At 41.5% G+C, this 16,969-nt stretch overlaps 1 protein-coding gene across 5 annotated transcripts in view; it reads left to right on the forward strand.

Annotated features, from left to right (window-relative positions):
- Nucleotides 1-16,969, forward strand: part of sema6a (sema domain, transmembrane domain (TM), and cytoplasmic domain, (semaphorin) 6A) — a 103,423-nt gene that overhangs the window by 39,082 nt on the left and 47,372 nt on the right. For all 5 annotated transcript variants that reach the window (XM_069523540.1, XM_069523541.1, XM_069523543.1 and 2 more), the window contains exons 2-3: nt 5,404-5,563; nt 6,373-6,490. In XM_069523540.1, the coding sequence (XP_069379641.1) occupies nt 5,464-5,563; nt 6,373-6,490 (218 nt within the window). In that variant the 5' untranslated portion in view covers nt 5,404-5,463. The remainder of the gene's footprint in view (nt 1-5,403; nt 5,564-6,372; nt 6,491-16,969) is intronic.

Consider the following 16,969-nt stretch of genomic DNA (forward strand, 5'->3'; position numbering starts at 1 on the left):
ATGTATTATTCTCACCTGGCTGTCTGTCCAACCCTTTCTGTCATCTTCTCTTCTTTTTTTCACACCTTACCCCTGAACACTATTTCCTCCAGCGTTCTCGGAAACAGGTGTGGTCTGAACCTCTGCTAGGTGTAGCGATATGGTTCTTATGTGGCCGAGTTGTATAGTATTATTGTGGTCTGGTGTTGGGGGAGCTGTGTTCACACTTGTGTGTAAGGTCTGTGTCTGCTCTGTACTGCTGTGAAATTGTCACACGCAGCAGAAACTTCTGAAGTTGCTGGAATTACCCCGCTGTCATTCATGAGCCTGTAAATGCACTTTGGCTTTTATTCAGTTCCAGCGACCATGAAAAGCAACTGGAAAATCAACAAACAGACAAACTACTCTTCTCGCTTCACCATTTGAACAGATTTTACTCATGTTTAAATGGATGATTTATCTCTTGAAGTACGGAGACGTGCAGTTACTTTTGATTTTATCTGACAGGTTTTGAGCTTTCCCTTACTCTCCACTACTTTTTGAAGTCCATGGGAAAGGTGTGAGGTCTGTGGCCAGCAGCAGGGAAAATCCTGTTTCCTCATGAGACGTCATACACCAAAATTGTATGGTGCATGCTATTCTACGTGCACCCTCTGTTACATCATTTCAATTCAAGATAAAAATAACAGCCCCTTCCAAATATAAACACATTTAAGGTGCACTCGTATCAGAACTGTCACACAGCATTTACAATTGCTGCTCTTTCCTCCTGACTAGTCTATCATCCACTTTTTTACAGTGTCTGGCAATGACATGTTTGAATACTTTATATTCAATATAACAGAACTAACACACAGGTCAGCAATTCTACAAAGATGTGCTATGTAAAGACACTTCTATATGTAGCAGCCATTCAAAATATGTAACTTGTTAATTATAGAATTTAGTATCACTTTTTTATTTAGTAACCTTCGACATCATGGTTATAATAATAAGAACCACTTGGTTAAAGTTAATGAAACAGCCATTTGATGGTTAAAGAAACCAACACTGTAAGATACGTGAAAACTAACACAAGACATTGAATCACATCAGTTAAGTTTGTACTTCTTCTCACTCCATAGAGAGTGAGATTAAATCAGTAAGTGTTTGATTTTTATAATAATGAATTCCTCTTTTTTAATGTATGTGTTCGAAATAAATAAAAATGACTGAATGAACACATCAAAGTCTAAATTTTGACTGACCTATCCATCCACCCTGACCAGCGTCTCCTTCGATACGGACACCACACTAACTTCTCTCCCGATGGATGAGGCTTTGCCACTAGAGTGTAAACATATGCTGTTTCGGGGCACTTTGCTGAAACAACAGATACTGTAGTTTGTCTATCATCAACAGGTCTACCCTGATTTAATTAAATGTTAGTCTTGCACGGTGTGATGGCTGGCACAGCGGAGGCCTTCAGGAAATGAATAGCTGGGACCTTGTAAAGATTTACTAGTTGTGTGTTCGGCTTCAGCATGTGCGTCTGGGCAGCTGTTCTGTTAGTTTGTGCTCGTAAACTAAACATGTGGCCACATGTTAGCTAACACTTCCTTCCTTGTCCTCACCTGAAGCCCACAGTGGCTGACCTTGTCACTTTAACAAATGTGTGTTATTTAGCTGCGAGCAACAACAGCTAAGTAATGACATCATTAGGCCTGATAATATGTTTATTGTTGAAGCTAATGCACCCTGGGTTGGCTGGCCCCATGGGGCTGCTCAGTCTTAGGAGAGAAAGTTGATGTGTGTTAGAGATTGTCTGTCTGCTTTGGGTTAAAAGAATGTATGATATCGTTTGAGTTCATGTTTTTTAATTCTTCTAGCAGAGTGTATTTTCTTCTAGCAAGGATACAATGTGACCGAGTGTGTAGAGTTATTCATAAGGTGGGAAACATGCAGAGGGATTCTGGGGTGGAGGTCTGTGTGTTTTTATTACCTGCTGGCAGCCCCCTGCCAGCATCTAGCTTGATTAACTCTACCCTCTCTCCTCTTTCTGCTACAAACACGCAAACACACACATGCATGTATGAACACATGCATGCACAACCACCTACCTCACTGAAAGTGTGTGTGTGTGTGTGTGGGGGGGGGGGGTTATGATAAGAAAGGAAATCCACACACTTCCACCTGTGTATGTGTGGCATTTGGAAGTGGATAGTTTATTGCTGGAGTTTAAAGACATGTTTTAAGCATCGATACCTGGATTCTTATGTTCTTAGTGTGTGTATGTTTCTCTGTTGCTTTGTGCGTGTGTGTGTTTCTCTGACACTCTCTGTTTGTGTGTGTGTGTGTGTACAAAGTGATGTTTTTGTTCAGAAATCAACACACACTCACAGACGCACACACACAAGGAAGCAATTTGCTCCTCCATAAAAAGAGCGTAATACGGTAAAGACAGACTGTGTCTCGCGCCCTCCTGTTACTCACGTGTGGCAGCTGGTAATAAAAGGGCCACTGGAAGGTTTAGGGGTTTCACTTAAGCAATTTTGTGCTCAATTTATTTTGTGTATCACAGGAGGCAGTGTGAGATGGTTGGACTAACAGATTTTAGCAACCTGTTACGACTCACTCATATAGATGGAGGATGTGCCTTGCCTTCAGCAGTCACTGATTCTAGTGACATGCAGCATAAATATCTGGAGTATGATTAAAAATCTAAGAATACTTTCAACAAACAACTAGAATAGCACTCCGTAGAGCACATACCTCTGGCAAGGTCCAACAGGTTTTTTTTCACCTTGATACATGAATTATTCCCTTTGTACGCCTTTTCACACAATGTTTAAGAAAGTAAAAATAAATCCTGGATCTGACCACTGACCTAGATCCACTACCAACTTTCTTCCCTGACCCATACACCTTTCACAAAGTTTTGCACTAAGATTTTGTGTAATTCTGCTCACAAACAAACAAACCCAGGTGAAAACATAATCTCCTTGGTGGCGGTAATAACAGCCCATCATCTGTACAGATGGAAGAAGCAGCCATTGCAGTTTCTCATTTGATTCTGACACACTGTGGGTAAGCTCTATCTAAAACTGTCATTTCAAAGTTATTCCCATTTATTTGACTCCAGTTTAGAGCAAAACCACATCTCGCTTTCTTGGTCAGTACAACCTCCATCCGTCATTCACCGTGTTAGCTTCTTCAGGGCTAACCTCTCTGCCTCGTGCCACTTCCTGCTCATCAATCAGTCAATTACTGGAGGACTTCCAGGTCAAGGTTCAGCAGAGAAATATTTCAGCCGTCCACAGTGGTTCGCCGTACTGTATGCAGAGAGCAAAAAAAAGCCAATTTTTTTCATTTCCAATCTGGAATTTCTTGGTGCAAGTACAGCTCAGTCAACCTTTGCTGTATGATAAAGGTGAGAGTGTGGTGGGAAAATCCATTTTGGTATTTTTCTTTTCAAAAAACATAGAGTTCGGTATAAGAGGAATAAGCCAAGGAGTGAGGAAGCAGGGAGGGCAACAGAGACGGCTTGTGAGATCAAGGTCGTATCCAGGCTTTAGTATTGGTATTCTCCTCAGTGTTAAAGTGATTCTCCTAGTGAATAGTGTTTTCATTCCTCCCCTGAATGAGATTCACAGGAGCATGGAGACAGAGTGGGAGAGAGGGAGGGAGAGAGACATGACAAAGAAAAGAGAAAGTAATTCCCTTTCTCTCTCTCTTTCTCCCTCCTTCCTCTCCCCTGTTCGTTCCACATCGGACGTACAATAGCGAATCAGAATACAGCATGGGATAAACAACTTTTATCAGACTGGAGAAAATGAAATAGACTATTTTATTCAATTCTTCAACCCTGAAGCATCCCCCCTGCTCTATCTACCCAGCAACATCTCACCCCTACAGCTTTGGATAGACAGAAAAAAAGGTGTTTTATGCAAATTAAATGCTTTATTCTTGATTAGATTACAGACGCAATAATTGTCTTGGGTGATTTATGGGAGTAATTTGTTGTCACAAACTGCAGTAGGGAAAGCTCAGTTGCCACGGTCTGTGCAATGAAAACATTAGATCAACACGATTTAGGGCATCTGCTATAAAATCCACTTCTGTAGGAAAACATTACACTAGAAAATAACCTTGTTGAGGACATCCTGTTTTCCAGGATTTAAAGGTATATAAGAAAAACAGGAAATGGACAGTCATCACAATTATACTGAGTATACACTTGGCATTTAAAGGTTTTAATGACTGAGTCACATCTGATCCTTTTTCTTTGCTCTTCGTAATTATGCAAATATATAAAGAATACACATGAATACACATTTTGTCTACAGCGTCCATGTTTTTTCCACATTCTGACTTCCAAGCACATGAACACACAGAATCACAACTCTGCAATTCTGACCTTTTGAGGATGCACAGTTGCAGTTAGTTAGCACGGCTAGCATGGTCGGCATCGCTGTGCTGCGCTCTGTGTAGCCCTTAAACTGTATAAAAGCTAGGTGCAGCCTTGCTGGCTACCAAAAACCGAGTCTGGCTACCAGAACAAGAAATGGAGAAACCTGGATCACATGGTTTGGATCATATACATTGTACTACACTAATCCATTGATATTGGTAATGCTGGTCACTTTGATTTCATTCCCTCTCAGGGTGCCAATACTCCAGTATATATAGCTGTTTGGCTGCTTTATTAATGGATTGTATACATAGGCTATATAACCTTTAAGATAACCTTTAATTTGATAAAGAGAACAGCAAGAAAAGCCTCCAGGTGAATCTTAAATATCTTGTTTTTATGTAGTGGTCATCAGCATGTAGGCGTTGGCATGGGGGATATAGGAGACTGACAAGTGGGAAATAAGTTACCTGCCCTGCCATCCAGCCCCATCCCCTGGTGCTGCTCCTACTTTACAGCAGGTTAATCTCAACAAGAACCCTTCCACTGTCACAGAGAGAGAGAGAAGCACAGAGATCCTCTCTGCCTGACATTGATCTATGACGCATATTACCTACCTCATCTAATTAATTCTGTTTCGCTTGCAACACAGCCCACTTGAGTCATCAAAAATGCATATATATATATATTAAGAAAAGATTATTATTAATATATTTTGAAAGATTGCAATTAGCTGTGCAATCCGCAAAAAGCACTTACACCCAATTTAGGTGGACTTGAATTTGTTTGGCTAAACCTTTCCTTTATCTATCCCTCCTCAGCTTCCCTCCTGGCTTTTGCATTTCTTTGTTTCACACAATGAAGGCAGAACCTGAGGAGGGATAATAATAATAATAATCGAAGATGCAGTCAGGTGAAAACACATTTGTTTGATAAACTTTCTCTCTTTTTTTTCTTTTCCATTTCTTCCTCGTCATCCCTCTCCATTACCTCCCTCTCCTCCTTGTCTACTGCTCTTGTCTTACTTAACACAGGCTGAGGAAAATCTGTAGCAGAGGACCAGCAGCAGCGGCAGCAGCAGTGTTGGTGCGACCATGAGGTCAGAGGCCTTGTTACTCTACTTCACGCTACTGCAAATAGCCGGGGCGGGCTTCCCCGAAGACAGCGAGCCCATTAGCATCTCACACGGCAACTGTAAGTATATGCTATTCCTTTCTTTCTTTCTTTCTGTGCGTTGTCCCTCCTCTCATCACAAGTCCTCCTTCGCTCCCTCTCCTGCACTTCTCTTCCCTCTTCTCCTTTTTACAAAACCCCCCTTTATGTATCTTGGTCTCTTGTTCTATCCTTTCGCTCTTCCACTCCTTCTCTCGACCCCTGCCTCCTCTGCCACCCCCACCTCCGCCTACACTGAATGCATTTTGAGGGCATGGAGTGTAATTTGGTGGCAGAGGATTGGCCATCACAGTCTTTAAACTGAAGGACTTAGAGCAGCATTGAAACAGAGCCCACCCCACATCAAAGGGTAATCTGCTGTTTTTCTGTTGGAATCCTAATTCTGTGTGTGATAGTGGTAATGCTGTGGCAGGCTATAGAGATATAGTCATTGTTTCTCTCCCTCTGTCCCGTCCCATTCTAGCCTCTCCGGGCGTATTTGTTGTATGTCGCAGCCAGGAGAGCTTGAAACAAAAGCCAGCCGCCCTCACTACGTCCCGCTCCTCTATTAGACTATTTATTCAAACCAAGCACTTTCAGCCAAAGTCACGGACAATAGAGCGACTGCATGGTACAATGCGGCACATTTTTAGCCAATTTATGATCACAGGAGGAGCTCAGCCAACCATTGTGGCAGCGTTTTCTCATCCAGCTATAAGATACATGGGCTGACATTTGACCTAAAACCTGTTAGACTCCTGACATAAGCTTTGAAATTCATGAATTCCAAAATCCTTAATTTATTTATAAGTTATGTAAGTTGGAATCATTTTTTTGTCTTTTCCTTGCAGACACAAAGCAGTATCCAGCATTTGTAGGCCACAAACCTGGCAGGAACAACACACAGCGGCACAAACTGGACATCCAGCTCATAATGATCATGAACAGGACGATATACATTGCTGCCAGGTAAGTGATAAAAGCTGTGTGGTCAGATTTTTATGCCTCCGCGCCAGCAACAGCCAACGGAGGTATGAGGTTTTTGGGTTGTTCATCCCATTCTTGTGATCAAGATATCTCAAGAACGCTAAAAGGGAATTTCTTAGAATTTGGCACAAATGTTCACTTTGACTCTAAGATGAAGTTGTTAGATTTTGGTGGTCAAAGGTCAAAGTCTCTGTTACCTCACAAAACCCTTGTGAACTTTTAAACTGATCAACACCTCAAAAGAATCCTTTCACAATTTGCTAAAATATTAAGTTTGACTCATAAATTAACATTTGGGTGGTCTAAGGTCATGGTCCCAGTGAGATCACAAATCATGTTTTTCGCCTCTTGAACATGATATCTCAAGTCCACATGATATCTCAAGACCACATGACATCTCAAGACCACATGACATCTCAAGACCACATGATATCTCAAGACCACATGATATCTCAAGACCACCTTTCAGGAATTAACTGATTAGATTTCAGTGGTCAAAGGTCTCGGTGACCTCACATGAGTCTGAAACAAATGATTGATGTAGAAAAATTGCTTTGGTTGGTGGAGGCATACAACAGCAAAGTGGTAATTCTCAGATAGTGTTGCTTTTTCAGACAAATTCAAGAAGACACTTCAAATTACTGCAAGTTTCAACACATTTCTTTGTGGAATAAACGTGCAATCAAACTGAGCAGGCGAGGTACAACCAGCATTATTGAACCCTTGGTCTCATATTACAGCTTTAACTGAAGGTGATTTTAAGCTATGAATGATTCTCATCAATTGCTGCCAGTTGGGGATCGTTAACATGTGATCCCTTTTTAACGGCTGAAGGCTGTTAGATCAACAGCAGTCTGGCTATCGAACTGAACTGTGGAGCCCAGCTTTTTTACTTTTAAAGTTTGACAAATCAGCAGGGACCAATTCTGAGAAAATCCACAGACTGGACTTTTTCAAGTGGACTTTTTCTCCCGTTACTTCAGTGTTGTTTTCTATTTTCATCTCGCCATCTGCCAAAACTCTTTAGCCTCAAACAATGTCTCTGCAGATTTGTGCCTTGCTTTTCAAACATCCAGGCAGACATACGGACTCACACAAACACACATAGCCACTCACACTTACTCAAATGAAAGCTACAGATGAATTAAACAAAGAAAAGAAAAGAAAAAGGGTTTCATAATTAAAATCATTTCCAGTTATTTAGAAAAGACAACTTGGTTTAATCTATATTTCGGGTCTAAGCTCAATATCCAAACAACCTTATTCCACATTGTGTTGTCGATAAATCACAATACAGGAGGAGAAGAGAAGTTGAGTTTCTTTATTTGCTGGCAGACCAGTTGCCCTCGCACATCGATTTTTACAACTCTTGACTTTCTTTGTCTGGTTCGCTTTTTCCCCATGTCTGTCACCTGCCTTTATTGCTTTCAGTCTATCCGTCAGTCTGTTTTTTACCTATTTTTGTGTGACTCTTTGAGATGATATAGCTCAATTACACCATCTGGAGCCATTGAGATTGATTTTGTCTTCTCGCTTCTCATCAGTAGTTTAGAATGGTTTGTGTTGCTTCACCTCGTGGCTCTGTAGAAACAGCCAGGGTCAGGCCTGAAGCATTGACAGGCAGGGCAGGTTTAAGTGTTACTGTGGAGTATAACGTCAAGGCGGCAATGAAAAAGTCTCAGTAAAAAAAGATCTGTATCTACTTGTTCTTGCTGTTTGCCATCTAGTTAATTGAGAGGCAGACTTGATTGGGTACTGTTGAAAGCCACAATAGGGGTCTTTTTTTGTTTTCCTCCCAAGCATGTCAAATTAATAGCTGACGGTGGCTGCTGCTTTAAGTGGCACAGCTTTGTTACATATCTGTGGTCATTAAAACAAGGTGCGGGGAGATTGAGAAAGAAAACGGAGTAAAAGAGAGCATGTGTGTGGTTGTGTGTGTGTGAGTTTGGGAGGGGGGTCGGCACCGGAGGCTTTGGTCTGCCTGTCGCCCACCTGCTCCACATGGGGTGACAGGGGCCTGGGGGATGGGGGACACAGAGGGTTTATTAGAAGGGTGTGATAAGAGTGTGTGTGTGTGTGTGTGTGTGTGTGTGTGTGTGAACGACAGAAGGTGCCTGTCGCCCAGTTTAGTATGCTGACCAGTTGTCCAGGGGATTTAACAGTGATTTCATGAGTGGGCTGTGTGGGGTGGGGGTATGTGTTTGCATAGATATATATTTGTGATGGTGAACATGTGTTGCTGCGCTTGTGGGCGTTGGTGCTACAGCCCATGATCGTGTCCACAGTGAGTTATGCAAGTGTTTATGTGTGCGTTTGCTTTTTTCACCTGGTGCGTCTATACTCTTACATGCTTGCATGAAGCGGACGGGAATTCTGACACGTGTGTAGAGTATTTGATCCCGGAATAACTGGAATGGTCGCCTCAGATTAGACCGCGCCGGATGACCACCATTGATCCTGACACAGAGAAGAATGGTGGAGTCAATATAATGGACACAAATGACGGCCTGCGCACAAAGATCCACTGGCGCTAAGAGGATATCGATGAAGACATGTAAGAGTTGAATGACAAACAGTTTAATACAAACTGTGGAGACAATCACCACTTTCAGAAATCAATGTGAAAGCCAGCCAACCCAGCAAGACTTCTGCTACGAAACAAGCAACAATGCTGAAGGAAAAAAACTGAGCAACATCAATAGTTGCTTTTATGATGGTCGTCCCGTCAAATAACTTGTTTATTCTGGGGCCAGCATCATGCAGCTTTGCCATCATGCCTCTAGACGAGTCAGCCTCAGTTCTTGGTGTAGAGCAGCTTGCAGATGGCCACTGTGAATGTAGTCCAAAGCCCAACACTGTTTCAGGCTGTTTTTTGAATCGTTCCTCAGTGTATTGAATCCCTTTGGCTCCCGCCTTGGCACTGGCAATAAAAATCACAAGATTTTTAAACTGTGAGCTGCATGCAAACATAGCAACTGATGAAATTGTAAATAGACAAAAGTGGCTTAATCCATAGAGGGAAAGTGTCAAGTTGTTGGCAGCTGAAGAACTCAGCAACAGATGCAGTGATTGATAATTCATCCAAAGTTTTCAGCCCTGAATGAAATGTATTGATTTGGTGGAATCAGCTGCTCCTTTTACAGCCATGTCTCTGCTATTATATGTGCAGTGATTGAACAAAATGGCCTCTTTTGATGAGGTCATATGGCTTTTCCAATATGCGTAACTTATCTTTAGACCTCTTAGACTCCTATTGAGTGTTGATTATGAATTCAGAACATGACTAGTGTAGTTTCCTAATATTCTGAATCTTATTCCATGTCTCAGTTTCCATCAGGTGCATTACCCGAGGCGCCAGTTAAGCCTGATGAGATATCAGACCGCTCCGACAAGGAGACGTTTGTTTGGTTTTAAAAAGCTGAGTTTCTCTCATTTGTTAAAACAAATGAAAAAAGAAGTTATTTATGATCAAACCTAGAGGTGTTTATGTTTTAAATCATAGTGATTAACAACGAGATTCAGCCGAGCACAGGGATTCAGTTTAATAAATTTTTATTGGAGCAATTTGCAACACATTGTCCGTAATAACTGAGACAGGATGTATATTAAAGCACGGGTAATGAACATTAATAAGTAGAACCTCAGTGGTTGATGTGTGTCTGCTGTCATGTATGTCATAGGTGTACAGCAGCAGAGTCACGTTCACTAAAAGTAATAAAGTGTTCCTGATGCAGTGAGAGATGGACACAGGAGGGTTCCACAGTGACCCATATTTCATGTTCAGGCTGCACCATGCACAGCATTTAGAGGGAATTCATCATAGTGCAGTGGGAGATTTATCATTCTGATTGCTGTAGAAAATATCTATGTGTGGATGGACATCTGTGTGTGTGTGTGTGTATGTGTGTGTGTGTGCAGCTGTGTGTGCAGCTGTAACCAACAAGTCCTTCAATCTGAAGTACCACATAGGTCATTTGTCCCTAGCCTCTGATGTGATTAATGAGTACAACTTTTGTTGTAGTTGGAGCCCATACAGCAGCAGGTGTACCGGAACTTTGTCGTCATGGTTACTTTAATAGCACAGAAACTAATTGGCTTTATTGAGGATGATATTGTGTTTTGTGTTAAAGTAAGGTTATAGAGGATGTTCATTGACATGGCTACAGTAATTAACAAACAGTTAACTTTGTGGAATGGTCATAGTTAAAATAATCATTATTGACTATTGAATATAAAATGGAAATGTCCTGAGTTCTGTTGACCATCCTGACTTCTCTGGATACAGCATCCTCCTCTGCTCTCATCCAAATTATTACAGCGGTTAGAGGTCACCTAACCAAACATAACCATGGGTAGTAAGTAATAAGCTGCTGGCACAGACAACTTTCATTTCTTACAGGGGGAGATAATGGCTCTAACCACAGCAAGTGACTGTTCTCTACTGTGTGAGTGTGTGTGTGTGTGTGTGTGTCTGTGACTATTCAAAGGATTTGATCAAAGCATCTCGTCATGTAACATCAGTAAGATGTGTCCAAGACTTTTTTTTTTGCCTTGGAGAAATCAAACTCATTGCTATGAGTCCAAAGAATACCATTAGAAACCATTTGTAAGCTACTGGATCTCTTTGAGAGCAGATAGTAGATTGCAAGACCTCAACTTTATCAGTTCTCACTTATCCAAGTAGCTATTTTAGAGCATAATGTGCATGTGCAAAGTATAACCAGGAATTGAGAGTGTGGACGTTTGAAATGGAAAGCTTGGATAACAATTTTATTTTTCTATTAAGCAAAAAATTGTGAAATCTGTATTATGGGCTGCATGATGTTTTTTTGCCCCATCTGACTTCTTTTTTGCAACGTTGTAATGGTCTCAGAAAATAACATGATGAGTACAATGTTAAAGGAATGGTGGCTAAAGCTTTGCAAATGAGTCTCAGGTTGTATGAAACAGGATTTTTTCTTCAAAGTTAGGGGAGGGTGTGAAGACATGAGGAGAAGATGCATGAAGAGAATGAGGCAGACAGTCCATACATTCTGTATCTCTATCTGTGTGTGTGTGTGTGTGTGCAAGCATGCCCCAGGTCTCTCCACATGCAGGGCATAGTCGCCATTCCTGGCCCACAGTCGGCCTTTACCATGGTAACACCAACCACACTCTGTTTACACCCCTCTATGAGACTGGGATGCATGGGAACCAGAGACAGAATGCGAGTTTGGAAGAGTGAGACAGTGTGAGAGTGTGAGAGTTTAGGGAACAAAATTTGTGGCTGTCATTAGCGCTCACAAAGACACACACGCACGCACACACACACACACACACACACACAGTAAAAATCCAGATTACCTTCTCTCAGTTGAGTCCTCCAGAACAGTCGAGCCTCTGTGGCCGCTGTTCTTCCCTGTCGGGTCTCTTTGGGTCTCGCAGCGGAGGCCACTAGAGTCTCCATTATTGTAGCTGCACCAAATCCTGTTAAAACCCACTAATGACAGGGATTACACGGTTGCCTCCTATCCCTCTCCTCGCTGCACCATGGGCCATCTAGCCACGTCCGCACTCTGAAACAAAGCTTGCAGCTCCAGTAATCATAATCACCTGAATTAAAAGTTGTGATGACTTTCCAGGAAAAATATAAAAGTACCTTTTGGACCAAAGTTTTTAACAGCTTTAGTAATTTATCCAAAATCACAGAGCCTGACAGCTCTTGAATTAGTTTCCTGTTAGTGTAATAGCAGGAATTTAAGTTCTAGGTGGCGTTTACCAATGATGCCCAGAACAATAAGGAATTGTAGTGCAACCCTTTTTTTTATGGTAGCATTAAATTTTTTTGTTTATAGTTTTCTTCTTGTCGCTTTAATTTAAAAAAAAAGATTGATGTTGATTTTGTGCATTTAAGATAACCTGGTGATTAATGGCATGTTCTGTTAGTTACACAAATTGTTAATTCATGAACAGAAATTAAGCACTGAAACTCAGTTAGTAAAGTCCATTCCTTGTTTCCTTAAATTCAATCACTCTGCACCAAATGACACACGCTCATAGATATCAGTCCTCTACATCTTTCTTATTTTTTTAGGAAGATTCATTAATTATTCCCTGGGAGGAGGGTGAAAATGTTGAACAATGCAATGTTGAAGAAAGTGATTTAAAAAATCATGGATCCGTCCCTATATCCATATCAACACCAAAATTGAAAGGGGTTCTTCTGACCCATATCGCATCCTTCCACCAAGTTTGTGCTAAATGTGAGTGCTCAAAACATGTCCCACTGACCCAACCACGCACAAAACACACAATCACACAAAAGGAATTGTGGTGGGAACGTAGAAATGAGAAGTTCAACCTTCAAAAAGAACAACCTGCCTCAGCTCTGAGGTGAGTGAACTCTGGCTTGTTGTATTTCATGCCACCACATCACAGAGGGCCTCTTGATGCCCTTGGCCCATTCAGAGCCTCAACGCTCCCTTCACAGCCCGAAGGTGCCTGCTGGCTCCCCCACTTCCCTCCCTTCTACTTTGTGAAGAGGATTTGAACCAGTGAAAGCCAAAACAACGTACAATGGGCCCTCCTCTATACCACCCATGATCCAATTATTAAGAGAGAGGAATATGGGCGAAGTGGATGACAAGAGAGAAAGGGTGGGAGGTGGAGCAGAGGGTGGACGCACAGGCATTTAGTTTGCGGAAAGAGGGGTGGTGGCACAAGGTGTGGGGTGCATGCTAATCGCATTCTCTTTTCTGCTACTGGAATGCGAGATAGTTTGACAAAGGCCCAGCAGATGGACCAAGCTGGCTTGTGGTCACCCCCAAAAGAAATGCGCTGTTATGAAAACGACATTCTTCCACACAAAGCCCCTGTGTTCTCATGGCCATGCATGGGTACATGTCCGATGGAGACCCTCTATGTCACTTTGTTGCACTCGATCTCACACTCTCGCCCGCACTCAGTTGGTCTACTGTCTAGCCTCGATCTTTCAGTTCTTTCTCACTGTCTGTACCCGTCCTCCATATTTGTGTCTCACAGGATATTTGCATACCTTCCATCGTACTCACACATTTTTTTTGTCACAGAATTTCGGGAAATACGAAGCCCACGCCAAGTGATTCACATTGACGGCCAATGTTCTGCACCCGTCAGTTATCAACGGCTTCAGTTTTTTTGTTTTCGGCAGAGTCTCACAGTGTTTTGCATTTCAACACCGCAGACCCTATAGACCCCTATGTTTTGTGTAATATGACACGGCCGTCTTTGCATGGTGCTTGAATCATAGATCAGAGCTCCGAGAGAGAACTGGACTGAGTCTTTGAAACGGATTTGAACTGACCAGATCAGAAGTTTGGAAACCCTGAGGTGTTCCCAGAGAGAGTGATATCTGAAGGAAGGTGAAAGATGAGAGACTTGATACAAAACTCCAACTTTCACTCAGGCTGTTCAAACAGGGATGTTAAGCCTTTATTCCACCGCCTCACCAGTCTGTATAAAAAGTATGAACATAGGAATTGGGGAATTGTGGAACATAGGAATTCCAGCAGCAATGGTAGTCATATAGAGTCAAACCGACGTCAATGTAAAAGGGAGAATGGCGGGACAGGACACAGATGCTGTTGTGTTACATGTCACAACCTCTCATTCCACAAAGCCAGTATACGATCTGAAACCCCACACACAGCAGGGGCAATATGGCCATTTTCTTTGAAGGAAGCTTAATAGCGTGAGCAGTAATATATCAAGATCTCTGCATGAGAGCGGCTAAAGATATTGAATAAGATGATTGGGAAACATGCACCAGTGTCCTGAAAACAATGGGAATTGAAAAAAGTAAAATAAAAATAAAACAAGATAACAATAATCTCTCCAGTATAAATGTATCCATCTGTGGAGGGAGTAAAACCCATGGTGGAGAAAAAATAAACAATGGACTGATGTTGTCGTATGTAACAAGAAAATATGAACTAAATTATTAAAGAAGAAAGAATATGGGCAGATTAATTAACTATAAAAATAATTCAGCCATAGCTTCAGTTTCCAGTAATGTGAGGGATCACACATTTCAAGTTTCGTTTCAACTCTCTTTTGATTTAAATACACAGAACTCACTGTGTGCCTGTAAACTAATGATATTAATACTTTTTTCTTCACAGTGCCTTTCTGAAAACCAAAGGAAACCATAGGATAATCATGAATATAGGAATAATCAAAGTAAAACCAAACATTAAAATTAGATGAGGAGGAAAACGTCTTTCAAAACAACAAGGATAGTTAAAAGTAGAATCAAGGATAAAATCAGCTTAAGAGGCATAGACACCCAACAGTGCATCATATTTGAACACAAGAGTAAAAGTCTAAAGACTAAAAGTAAAACCAAGAGCTAAAATCTGATGAGGGATAAATAAGATGTTACACAGAGAAGACTGATCTAAACAGATGTGTTTTGAGTTGTGATTAGAACAGTTCAAGAGAACCCAGATGTGAGGTGGCAGAGGGTTCCAGAGTCGTTGTGGAGAGCGGCTGAGGCTCTGAGCTACAGGAAATCAATTTTAAAACTGCTTTGGCAAATGGGCCACAATAACATTAACTATATTCGATTTGAAGTTAATGATCTGCAAACATACAATACCACCAGTGTCGTCCTTGAAGACCCCGTCTCGCTTGCTCGCTCAGTTTTTCACCCAGAAGTCAGATGTGAGTCACACACCAGGGGGAAGTGATGTTGTAATGTGAGTTCAGGTGCGGTGGTGGAGAGGCTACAGGGTGCATGAGTGTGTTTGTTTGAGCATGTTGGGGTAAAGGAGGAGGAGGGGTAGTCCTTGCACGTGTGTGTGTGTGTGTGTTTGGAGAGCTGGTGTTGACACAGACACAGCCGCTCCATTGTCCCCCACCATCTCCAGTCAGGATGTTTGAGGGACGCCTCGTAGCTTTGGCTCCCTCTAATCTCTGCTGGAACCGAAAACCCTGCCGCTGGAGAGCCTTGGCCCTTGAGGACGCTGTCGGCACCAGGACAGGGAGCGTATAGCCATGAAGGTTACCAGCGAAAATAATGGGGCAGTCAATTACGCATTACTTGTGAGCTGTTTTAAAATCGCCGGTAGTAAAATACCCCATGGGATTACTCTAAATCCACCAAGTAATCCTCTGATTTAATGGCTTTTGATTTGGTTTTGTCTTTTTAATATAAAGTTTGAAGTTTAATATAAAAGATATAAATTAAGTTAAATGAACAAATTGCTGAACTTTGGATGACATAGCGGAACATTTCAGTGAGATCATCCATCACCGTTATCACCCATCATTTTTCTTTTCTTCTATGTGCATGCTTTATCTCATGGTATGGATTTTTTTTTATCTTTGACAAATTACAGTTTCCATTTTTAATAATCAAGTTTACGTCAGCCACGTGACCTGAGTCGTTCCTGTTAGCCTGTAGGCAAGGTGAACAAAGCACTGAAGGACAGACGGGCCATTCAGGAGCCTTGGAAATTCAATCCAGATCAATTAGCGAGAGTAGAGCAATGGTAGTGCAACTGGAGAGCCATAATAAGAAACATTTTACAGTGGAGTTTGCGGTTTTGGCATGAAATACTTGATTTTTTACTCATGGCAGACTGCACGGTGACAGGCAGCATCTGGCATTTGCTAATGTGAGTGAACTTGAATTTAGAAAGGCCATAGGAAGCATCTCAGTGACCTACAACTAACTTCCTCTCCTTTTCATGGCTTAATATCAAATGAAAATGTTTTTATTCTCAGTTGATTTCAAAGAACAGGGTTTTATTCATTTTTCTTTTCAACATTCAGAAATTTAGTTCAGGCTCTGAATAGCTGATGTCATCCATAAAGACTGATAAGAGCCTAAAAATAATTATTAATGAGTTATTTTTAATTGAAACCTCTATATTTAACCATATATGCTGCACCTTGGACCAAGGTCAGAACCAATGGACATAAATTTAGTCCAACCAAAAGAGATGGTGATGGTCTGGATCAAACTGAACCATTGGCCGGTTCATTTGCAGAAGGGAAAACGTTTTTTTCCTTTGGACCAATTGCAACAAGTTGAAGCGATATTAAACAATATCAAGAAGAAAAAGAAGCGGCTGGCAGTCTTCACCTTGAATGATTTTAGAGTAGACATGGAAAGAAGTAATCATAGAAAACAATTTGAAAAAAATCACTGACAGATATTTTACTTGTGTCGTCACATGAACCATTTTCTCTCCCACCAATACACGCACTGCTTTCTTAATTTCAACTGCTCTCAGAGATTAATTATTCAATTTAAGCATCTCGGCTGATAACGTGCAGCAGACTGGCTTTTATCCTAAAGGAGATGGCAGTGGCCCCCAGGAAAGTGATATAAGTGGATTCATTTCAAGATGTCTGTTCCTCCAAAGACTTTATTAGATTTAGTTAATGAGAGAGTGAGGCGGGCTGTGCTGGCTGAGCGCAGGATGGGGATCTGGAACG

Source organism: Paralichthys olivaceus, chromosome 4 (genome assembly GCF_024713975.1).
Source record: "Paralichthys olivaceus isolate ysfri-2021 chromosome 4, ASM2471397v2, whole genome shotgun sequence".
Taxonomy (NCBI): domain Eukaryota; kingdom Metazoa; phylum Chordata; class Actinopteri; order Pleuronectiformes; family Paralichthyidae; genus Paralichthys; species Paralichthys olivaceus.